At 41.4% G+C, this 11,710-nt stretch overlaps 1 protein-coding gene across 1 annotated transcript in view; it reads right to left on the bottom strand.

The window, feature by feature from the left end:
- Positions 1–7,421: 7,421 nt before the first annotated feature.
- Positions 7,422–11,710, bottom strand: part of ctnna2 (catenin (cadherin-associated protein), alpha 2) — a 406,672-nt gene continuing 402,383 nt past the window's right edge. The window contains exons 17-18 of the mRNA XM_042088135.1: positions 9,774–9,908; positions 7,422–8,513 (exon numbers count right to left, since the gene is read on the bottom strand). Coding sequence (XP_041944069.1) covers positions 8,226–8,513; positions 9,774–9,908 — 423 coding nt within the window. The 3' untranslated portion in view covers positions 7,422–8,225. The remainder of the gene's footprint in view (positions 8,514–9,773; positions 9,909–11,710) is intronic.

Genomic DNA, 11,710 nt, shown 5'->3' on the forward strand with positions numbered 1-11,710 from the left:
ATGCACTAACTACAGCATTATAAATGCATTATTGTGGCTTTGACCAGCATTCATAGAACTAAGTGTGTATGACTATGCATGTAGGATAGAGATAGTTTGTGTGTGTGTGTGTGTGTGTGTGTGTGTGTGTGTGTTGGATTTGCCTCTCTCTCACACTTCACACACCTATCAGATTTAATTAAAGTATAGCAGTGTGTGGTCGCTTCATCTCGTTGATGGTGGGTGTGGATGTTGCTGAAGGATAGAATTCCATTTGTTCAGCACTCAGTAGAGAGCCAAACCAGTCTGTTTGATGAAGACTTTACTTTAGACAAGGAGGTTATTGCAGGGCCGTGACATTTATCGATCTATGCTTCTGCAGATGTTTTGTTTGAGGTGTACCGCTTTCCTCCATTGCGGTGTATTCGTTGTTTGTATTGTTGTTAAAGGCAGAGAAACAGGTGGATGCAGGCTAGATGAAGTGTTAAAACATATGACTTCATAAACACCTTACTAATCATGAACACCTCACTAATAACGTATTAATTGAGATGTTGTGGTGTTAATAGCTGCTCTAACGCCCTCCATATTTAAAAGACAACATTTGTGTATTGTTTAACCAGGAGTGTGTTTCTAGAAAAGCTAGAACCACCGTGGTATGACACAACTGTCCCTAAACCAACAAGCTATTTATGACTGCATCTAGAAAGAGTTGTTGTTCAGTCAAAAACTAGCAAGTTCCATCGTTCAAAACACAGTCCTGTGTCAATGACGTCATGGTATTGAGAGTTGAGAGTTAGTCCTACACATTTACTAAAGTATCTATAGAGCTACATCGTACATGTAGTAATTGTTGAGAATGAACAACTAACTTATATTGAATGTAAGAAAATGTTTCTGTTATGTCCTGACACTTTCTTAGTTACATCCTTTGTTCAAGCACACGTGCAAATGACTGGATGTTGTAGCCCCAGTTGTGTCTTACCACTGTCACAATCTCTGTTCCACCCCTGCACTGAGGAATGAATATATATATATATATATATATATATATATATATATATACATATATATATGTATATTGTACATCAAAACTGTAATAAATTTTGACATACATCCTTGGCATTATGACACACAAGGGAGATGTGAGGTTCTTTGACCCTGTGTGACTGTGTGTATGTATATGCATGTGTGTGTGTGTGTGTGTACTGTATGTATGTGTGTGTGTGTGTGTGTGTATGTGTGTCTGTGTCCGGTCACATAAATCACTGTTCCCATAGGTCCAGGATTCTGGGACAAGGGTTTGCAGTCGCTCGGTTGTTGTTGGTCACAATGCATATCAAAATGACACTATTACCATACACAAACATGCCTTTAAAATGCTAGATTAAAAATGCACAAATCTGCATGACGGTGAAACAAATTACTACTTTACACACACTAATATTGCAATCTCTGCTGAGCAAGAGAAATAGAGATGTAGGGGCAGGTGAGAGGGAGGCAAGGAAGACATGGTTGGCTGGTATGAGTGAAAGAGAGGTCTGTGAGCTGAAGGGTGCAGTGGAATGTGTGACAGCTCTCCGTATGGGAGAGGGCAGAGGTCTGGCCCTGGCTGACTTTCTCCTCCATTAGATCAGTGAGAGAGTCTTTACCTGCGGGCGCTCCCCGAGGACCTCACCTGGCCCCTAGTGCCCTCCCAAAGATGCCATCACTGTCCGCCTGATCACTCAAGCTGAACACACTCGAACAATGGCTGCCACACACACATACACACACACACTATTACTTTATTACTTATTTTTATTACTATATTATTTTTTTTGCACTTTAGTGAATGCAATTTTTCAGCTCTGTGTGAGTTTCTCTCCATGCAATAATAAATGCAATAATGTTTGTTTTGCTATATTTGGTCTTAAGTCTAGATTTAAAACTGGCTACAGTTGGGGCATTTTTGATGTCATCCGAAAGTTGGTTCCAGAGCTGAGCCGCATAGCAGCTAAAAGCTGCTTCACCATGTTTAGTTCTAACTGTAGGTTTTACTAGCAGGTTTTTCACCTGGGACCTGAGAGGACGAGAAGGTGTGTACTGCTGAAGCATGTCTGATTTATCCATTTACTGATTTATAAACAAGCAATAGTGCTTTAAATTCAATTCTGTGACTTACTGTACTGGAAGCCAGTGCAGGGACATAAGAGTTTTAAAACTACACTTAAGACCTGTCCTCAGATGCTTTCAAGTTACAAATTCCGAATCTGCCTTGAAAATTATTCTACCTTGTCTTTTATTACTTTTATTACTTATTTTACTACTTTGCCTTTTTTTGGTTATTAATTATTCTTTATTTTTAAATTATTTTACCTTGTGTGTTTTATGTTTTCTTTTTATTATGATCTTAACCTTTTGAACTATTCTTTAACTATATTGCCCTTCTATGCTTTTATGTGTTATTACTGTTGACCTATGTGTATGAAATGTGCTAGGCCTATATAAATAAACCTGACTTGACTTATTTAGTAGTAATATCAGTTATTAGTAGGGCTGTCAAGGTATAAAAACAAAATCAAATTGCATCCATTTGCATCCATTTTTGCTATGAACGCAAAAAATATAAAAATATAAAAATATTTCAATTCAAATTGTGGCAGATGATTGAATCTATGAAAAGCCAAACCAACATTTTAGACTTTAAAGCAATCGGTTTCAGGTATTTTTGGTGACTCTAGACCTCCCCCTGTAGTCGTGATATATTTATATTTTACTTTGCCGTTGTAAATAGCCTACTTCTCATTACTTGTTCCCTCTGTACACAATGAAACTGTACACAACAGACAAAAATTATCTCCAGAGAGCTAGCCTATATCTTCTGATAAAGTAATGTTTCATGATTCTCACAAGATGTTTTTTTAGCATGGTAAAAGTTTCCACACACTGTTGACATGTGCAGTACCCTAACACCGGATTTAGTAAAGTAGTAAGTTTGTTGGTTAGTTAGTTAGTAGTCGGACATATGTAGCCTATAGTATAGTAAACAATAAGTTTGCAAAGTTAACGTTGACAAAGCTGGTGGCTAGCGTTATTTATTATCATCAAGGGGTGTGCTAACTCGTACCTTCCGGTTTGCTTGCGTTTGCTTGCATAACTTCAGACTTGACAAACTCCTATGGTATGGAAATTCCTTACTGCAGAAATCACAGAGAACATGCTCCTGTCAACAGTTCCATCTGGGTTTTTTTTTTTAAACGTAGGCTAAATGTTCCATTCACTGGGCCAAGTAGCGCTTTCTTGTCTGCCCTTCAGTCACTGAAGCCAGAACTGCACTGGGTCAAAGGTCACTACAAAATGTAATTTCAGCGTTTTTTTAACACATTATTTTTTCTGTAATTAATTAATAGAAATGATCGTGTTATTTTCACAGCCCTAGTTATTTGATTATCTGTAGCTTTTTTCATCTGTATATATCCAGCTCTTTGCTCTGCTATACTTGGAAGTGCATGAAAGTACCCCATCACCTTTTTGCCTTAAACAATTATTACTTTGAGACAGAGTGAGAACTTTTTTTATGATAAAGATGAATGGCTGCTGTTTCTGTGATATATTTGAATGTCAAAGACAGGATCTCATAACTCAGAGCCAAAGAAGTGTCATTTTAGTGGGTTTGTAACTCGCCGACCCATAGAATAACTTTAACAGATGAACAAATATAGTGCAGGATGTGTGTGGGGGGCGGGCATAGTTTGATCAGTCTAGATAGAATCCTGTGTTGCTCTGTGCATTGCTGTGCAGTAGACAAAACAGACCTACAGTATGACGACAGACGGTTACGCAGAACCTGATGTGAGTCAGTCAGTCTGTGAGTCAGTCTCCATGAGCCACTGAGATGACGATCCCAGTGGTAGCTGAGCACAGAGGCTTCCACAGACAAAAGCATTAGTACCTGCTGACCACCCCCTCCCTCGCCATGCTGGGCTCTCCCGAGTTCCGTGTGCTGTTGGTGGAGACGTCCTGGCGCCTCCTCATGTCTAATTCAGGGCAGATCCACGGCCGCCAGAGTTTAATCCAGTTCACCCAGCTAGGACCGCAGCAGTAAGGGAGCACGGGCGCTGTATTTTTTATGCTGAAATATTAATGTCAGAAGATAAGTTATATGTTTTAGGAGGGGCGATTAAAGCTCATAAAATGCAACGTTATATATTTTTCAGTAGCACTCAAAGTCAGTTTGGTCTAGTAAGGTCATCTGGAGTGGTAGTGCGATGCGGCGCTGCCCGAGGCAGGGTGGGGCATGGCGGGGGGGGGCTGCTGCGTGTGCCCGGGCATGGAGCGGCTCTCTGGCCCCCAACACACTCCCCTCTCACACTGGGCTCCAGTCTGGTTCCTAGTATGAAGGAAGTTGTAGGTGGGTAGTTCCTTGTAAGGCTGTGTATACACACATTTGAAAATGGTTGGGAAAGCAAATGGAGGCATGCACGTAATGTTAAATAAAATGTTTATCACGCTGAGTAAATATGCTAGTGTTCACATGCTAGTGTTTCTTTACAGAGAAATGTGATAGGATTGCTTCCTTGTCAGTGTTGTTTTTCACCTTAATTAGATTTCTTTTCCTGCCTGTGACGAGTCCATGGTGTCCTCGTCAGCTTCGCCTGCTCGTCTCCACCTCTAACTGTTAAATTGTTAGGACATCAGGGTGTCTTTAAAAGGCACCCTGATGCATTGTGGGTTAGAGAGCAGGGCGTAGGGTTGTTGGTGGCAGCAACAGACCTGAGTGCTTGTCTTTTGGTTTTGTTATTTCCTTTTTTTCTTTATTTAGCACCTCTACATTCACTCAATGCTTCCATACATTCACCTACAAAACTGACTACTGACATATCCAGTCTTTTGCAATTGTTTTGTCTATTATGTTAACGCTCTAAATAAATGTATGTACTATTAACTTATCTGCAGTGTGGTGTGTGCCCTTTGGTTTTGTCTCGTCCTTGTGAGCCAGGACACCATACTGCCTCATGTAGGCTCCCTTATTTTCCACCCTCTCTGAGCAGCAGCTCTTTCTCTGCAACAATTACCATTCCAGTAACAGGCATGGGACCCATCACACTGTCTTGATGAAAATTATGTCAAAACTAAACATTTCTCTGCACAAATAAACAATTTACATGCAAATGAAAGATGCTAACTCTACTACCTTTTCCTAGCATGGTTAGACTATACTGTAGGTGGAATTTCACATGATATAGCTTCATGAGCTAGCTTATGAGCTGGTAATTACTGTATATCTGCCCAGCATTATTAAAGAACATTTATTTTTAGAATAGGTCTTGACTTGGCAAATGGAGTTTCTGACATTGCTGATGTAAGCCCTTAATGCTTGGTATATGTGATGTTATTATTGCAAGTAGGAGCATGAACCTTTCTGTCCGTTGAATTAAGTGTTCATTTTATGTATTGAAAATTGACAAGTGCAAGTGAATTAAGTGTTCATTTTATGTATTGAAAATTGACAAAAGGGGATATTCCTACATTGCTTTAATGAATTGAATGGTTAAAATTATGCAATATATGTTAAAAGACTATTTTAGAACACTTGTGTATTTTTCTCCCGTGTTCACACTGGAGTTTCCAGTAAATCGCACTTTTGAAAACCTTATCTTTAGGATATGATTTGCTGTGATTAGTATTACAGGAATGTCATAATTCTAAATGCCACATGTCCTTGAGAGAAAAAGACAAGTTATTTTGCTCATGCACATATTTCCTCAGTGTGCTCTCTTACCATGGTTGCGTGTAGAGACCTTTAGTGTAGCAACAATGGCGGCAGTGAGGTTGCTTCCGTGGCAGGGGGAGTAAGGTGCTGGGAATCGAGTGAGCTGGAAGTGGGGTCAATGGTGCACTTCCAAACTGGATTTGGCTCTCGAGTCTGCCGAATTTCTTAAGGGCTCTCATGGGGCACCCTTCCTGTGACCGAGTGTTGCCTAGGGGCTAACTGTAAGCACGCGCGGCCGGTAATTAACACCGCTGGAGGCACTCCGACTGGAGGCTGCCAGAGCGCTGTAATCCGCTAGCCCCCAAACTGCTCCTTAGTGGCGAACGCCGCCATGCTACCACTGCCTCCCTGGGAGTACGGGAGACGGAGAGATGTGCCCAGATGTCCACGCTCACTGGTCATGACTCCCTCTTTAATTAGACCGCGGGGTCTGTCTGATTTGTGTGAGAAGAGTCCTGTTTTTGCATATGAGGGGAGGAGGGGGTGAATGTGTGTGTGTGTGTGTGTGTGTGTGTGTGGGGGGGGGGGGGGGGGGGGGGGGGGGTTGGGGGTGCTCGGAGTGCTGAAGTGCTGAATAAATGTTTTTCACCAGCAGCAATAGTCACGGTGGATGCTCTCTCCTGAATGCAGCCTTTCTTAAAAATTGTATGGGTGTCCCAAGCCTGTTCAACTTCCAAGAAACATTTTCCTTGCACAGTGTGATGTCCAGCTTTTAAAGCTGTCTGAAAAATCAGAGTGCTCTCAAAGGTGGACCTCAAAGGCCATGCTGAAAGATGAATGCAGGGGGACAAATATTGTACATCGATGAGCATCCACTTTCTATGCTGGGGCTTTTTGTAGTGTTAGGATTTTAAAACATTAAATGTAAAAAACGAAAGGGAGAGGTTAAAGGTTTTTTTTAAGTATATATTTTTTGGAGGGCTTTTTATGCCTTTAAAGATAGGACAGAGGAGAGTGACAGGAAGTGAATGGGACAGAGAGCAGGGGTGGGATCCCGAAAGGACCACAGGGCGGGAATCGAACCCGGGTCCCCGGGATATGGTGCAGGTGCCCCAGCCAGTTGCGCCACAGCTGGGGCCCTATTTACAGTCTTTATACAATGCAACCATACTGTCATCATTTTGTCCAAGCATTTAAAAAATAGGTTCTGTTCTATTCACTTACTTTGCAGTGTTTCCTTGAAAATGATTTCTCGTTTTGCACGAAACCCTGAGTGATGACTTTCATATTGTATCATCATAACAGAAAGAGATGTTAGTTCTGTGATGAAACAAGATAAAAATAAAATGAGACTAAAAATGTCTAGAGGAACTTCTGTGTAGCAAGTTTGGTATTAAATATGCAGGACCATATTCTAAATTCCTTTTGCTCGAGATGGCACTGCTACAAAGAGAAGAGAGAGCAGAGGCCTCAAGCTCATGCAAGTGTGCCCCCCCCCCCCCCCCCCCCCCCACACACACACACACACACACACACACATCAGCCTGAAGACCTGTACTGACTAATCATGTCAAAATCCAACATGGAGGTAAAATAGCTTCGTTCAGAGATCCAACTCCAATGCAAGTAATACTAACTATAAAATGTCCTGCAACGCTAGTAACACTAACTACTATATCAAATATTATGCTAGCAATATCAACAGCACACTTCAGATACATTCAACAATGAGAGAACAAAGACACTATTTTTAAGTTCAAGTTGAGGGGTTTATTAGAGAATTGTGAATATAAAGGTATGCAGGATTCTAATCTCTGAGCAAACCACAAAACTAGTCAAACCTGTCCATATATCTAAATGTAGTACGCTCACAATATCCCACCAGGTTTCAATATTAGTTAGTGATACAGGAGAATGTTTAAATAAATGTTTATTTTTTTAAATGGTAAAACTAGAGTTTATTGGAGCATCATATGGATATTAGGAACAAGGAAAAAAGAAAATACTTTAAACATAAGTTATTCCTATTACTACTGGTCGTATTCCAACCAAAATATTACGATAAGAAGAAATGTATCAGCCCCTCTTTTTTGTTTTTAGGTTGATTGATATCCTCAACAGCTATGGCTGATACTACCATACCATATATTAATATTTTCATTCATATAATTGCAACATGGCCTGTCAGCAGTAATACCAGTGAAGATAAACACCACAGTAACTGAGTTTGATATAATTCAAGCCAAACTGTAAACTGTACTCTCCTCAAGGGGTTTTTGAAGAAGCTTCTGAGTAGACCTCAGTGTGTCCCTTTTGGGTAGCTGTGCAAGGCAAGATAGCCGGCCCATCCTCATTTGGCATAAATATGGCTACGAGTGGACCTTGCTGCACCGTAGCCCAGCGCGAAAACAAAAACGAAAACCAGTGGCCATTACCAAAACAACAAAACGGAAAAAAGGGCTTGGATCCTTTTTGTTGTTGTTGTTATTGAGGGGGTCAGGAGAGGAAAGAGCTCACGTTTTCTTCCACTTTTCCTTGCAACGAGGCCATTTTAGAACGAGTCCATGGCCTTGAACTCACTGAGGGCCTGCACAGGCGAGATGTGCTTCTTCTGGGATCCTCGTCGCACGCGAGTCTGGCACTCCTCCGGCTTCTCCCTCTTCACCAGGGGCTTCTTCTCGGGGGCCTTCATACGCCAAGAGACCACGGGCGAGTTGACGGCCGCTGTGCCGTACACCTTCTGGTACTTGGTGGAGGCCACGTAGGAAGCCTTGACCGTCAGGACCACAGCGTTCATCAGGTTCTTGGCGGCCTGGATGAGAGACGTAGCGCTGTCCAGCTGCACAGGAGAGAAACGTTGAACACATAAAGAATCACCATCAGCAAACAAGCTTCAAACAAAACACGCGGTTAACACTCAATCCAATCCCTGTCTGCGTAGAGTTAACGATATTGTATCAATAAATATGTGTTAGTCACCTGGAATTTCACAAAAATATCATTACTACAATGCTCTGATTACTGGCAAAATGTACTTAATAGCAGTAGATTTACTTGGAATGAATATACATTTTTAATCCAATGGGGTCTGCATATGTGAAGAATGAATTTCCTTTCCCTAAATCCATTTGAGAGTGATAGCACAGCAACAGCAGTGGCTGGGGCTGAATTCCCAGAGAGTGCAACTACTAATAAAATATATGCTGCGCTCTTAAAGTGCTGCTATTTGTTTTGAACGTGTGAATCTGCTAAATGTAAATATAAATGTAAATGAAGTTACACGGCAGAAACTCATCTACAATGCAAAACAGTACACATCCTTCTTCCCTCCCTCCAGGGATGCTGTTTTGGAGTTCTGACACACGGCCCTCTAAGCCTGATTTGTCTGATGTGTAATTTGTATGCATATACAGAAACAGTTATGGTGTGTCTGGAGCGTGTGACTGATGAGAACGCTAAAGCATTAAAAATGAGAATGCTAAAACAGGGCCAATAATAAATGAGAGACATGGCAAATCCACAGGCCTCTTTCATTCAGCAGTTAAATCTGCTGTTCAAGATGACCCTGAATGGCTACAGGGATGAAGTTAGGGAAAGGCGACTTTAGTTTCACAGAATGTAGAAGTTCTCTCTAAACCAGAACAGCCTCTGTGTGCAGGATACGTTGAGGTAGATGGCAATTAACACTCTCTGGATATGTAGGTTAGCCTATACTATATATATATATATATATATATATATATATATATATATATATATATATATATATATATATATATATATATATATATATAGCCTATACATGGTACAATGGTACACTACTTGTATATGACTAATGATAGAAATTCAGCCAGGATACAGAGTAGTGCCACTAATTAGACTTCTGCCATTTGAGCCAATCAGCTACTTACAGCTTCACTGCGAGCTTATTTAAATTCTGCACAGCGAGATAGATACTTGCAGCTGTCTCTACAGTAGCAGCAGTTAAAGCAGAACTAGTCTGACAAAACCAAGCCTACTACCATATCATTTACATAAACAAAGTTGATAAACATATTGAGAGTTTCCTTTCTGAGAAGTAACAGTGAGATGAACCCACCCCTGAGACGATGAGCTCTCCTCCCAGGTTCTGCACCTCAGCCTTGACCTTGCTGCAGATGTTCAGCTGGTGGCAGTAGAGAGCAATTCTCTGCAGGTAAGCCAGCAGGTCCTGTTTGCATGCCGAGTCTGGGCACTAGAAAAAAGACCACAGCAGAATAATGGACAAACTTGAACAAAGCAGAGCACTTTTCTTTTCTGTCTTTTTTTTTCAAGTCTTCATTTTTTTTTTTTTTTTGCATAGCCACAGTGCTGCTCTTATCGTCTGACAAGTAACAGCCACACATGTGACAGTGTCTGTCTTTGTCAGGTGATGAAAATATTTGTGTTTCTATTTTTGTGTTTCTAAATACACCACATTTAGATAGTGTAAGTGCAGGTCGTTCTTTATGGTCTAACACTCCTCCACACAGAGGCAGTGACAACAAGGCAAAGCACAGGTGCACGCCACGGCAGTCTCACGTTCACAGGGACTGCCCACAGGCCTCGGTTCATCAGTGCTTTCGGCAGAGTGTCTGTGTTATAGAGAGAGAGACTCAGACAGCTTTCATAATGCCAGTGGCTGCAGTGGACAACTACAGAAGTTGCAAGTGCAATTTAACAAGGTCACCAGTCTGGACACAACACTACATCACAGACTACTGATGTTAGTGTATACCAAAGGCCCCCAAAAATGTTTTCCTCTGAGAGCTACCTTGACGGAAGGAACATGTCTGAGAGCTAGCATTGCTTTACAGGCTGTTCGTAGTAGCATGTACAAAACAGTTGCATTTTAAGGCTCCTTTCAACTAATTTACCTTCCCTGTTTGTAAACTGTGACTTTGATTTGAAAGGAATTTTAACAGGTTTACCAAGTGACTGTGATTTCCTTAAACTTCTTGGAGAGTTACTCAGAAACAGGTGGGGAGCTTCTGATGGCTCTCACAAGCTACCTGTTGGAGACCTGTTGTACCTGGTACACTTACTCTAGCCCACAAAACAATCCTTAGAGCCTCCACAAGTCATGGACTACATGAGGTACAGAGCTCTATATTCTAGTCTGTAACGGCTTACGCTTGGATCCGCTTTAATCTAGAAAAACATGTTAATTGTCCCAGCAGAATAGGGCATACTGCCCTACACGTGATGTCAAACACAAATGGATTATAACACACCAAAGTCAACTGATCAGCTAAATCAAACGTGACAGCTTTCCCTTTGCGCTTTTCATTAAAAAAAAAGCATAGCACTTCATGAATGCTGATTTGCCACCAATGTGTCAACAAGAAACCCAACAAACTTAAATGAACTTGTCACACACCAGCGGCCTGAGTGAAGGAACAGCTTCAGTCAATAACTGTGAGCCACCTGTTCAATTCAGTAGCCTGCCACCAATTTGCAATGTGACAGATTCGGTTATGAGTAAATAGTGGCATGTTGGCTTTCAAAAAAAAGAAAGAAGTCTTCACTTCCTTTCTGTGTACTGTACATGCATCAGTGCGCTCCGTATTCACAGTATGTACTGTCTACCGTCTACTGCATATTGCCTACTGCATACTGCAGTGTTCAATAAATTATATAAAGGTAAACACAATCTTTATGATACCTGAATGTACAGATAAAGAGCAAGCGAATGGCAATACACTTTACACCCACACACAAGCACGCATGCACACACTGTGGCGGATACTGGCAGGTCCTAGACCCTGCCCTGTTTGGGTGTGCCTGTGCTCTCTACTGTTCTCTCTCTCTATTCCTGTTGCGCAGGTGTTGGTGTTCAGGTGTGCTTGATTGGCAGGACTATAAATCTCCTGCATCCACAACAGTCAGCCCCGGCTTCCTCCTCCTGGCATTTGGCTTTCGTTGTCCTTCGTTTGTTAAACCCCTAGACTGATTCTGCATGACACCTTTTGGTTTTCTTCCATTATACTGACTTGCACTACACCATGTTATTAGATA

The sequence above is a fragment of the Alosa sapidissima genome, chromosome 1 (genome assembly GCF_018492685.1).
Source record: "Alosa sapidissima isolate fAloSap1 chromosome 1, fAloSap1.pri, whole genome shotgun sequence".
NCBI classification, from domain to species: Eukaryota; Metazoa; Chordata; class Actinopteri; order Clupeiformes; family Clupeidae; genus Alosa; species Alosa sapidissima.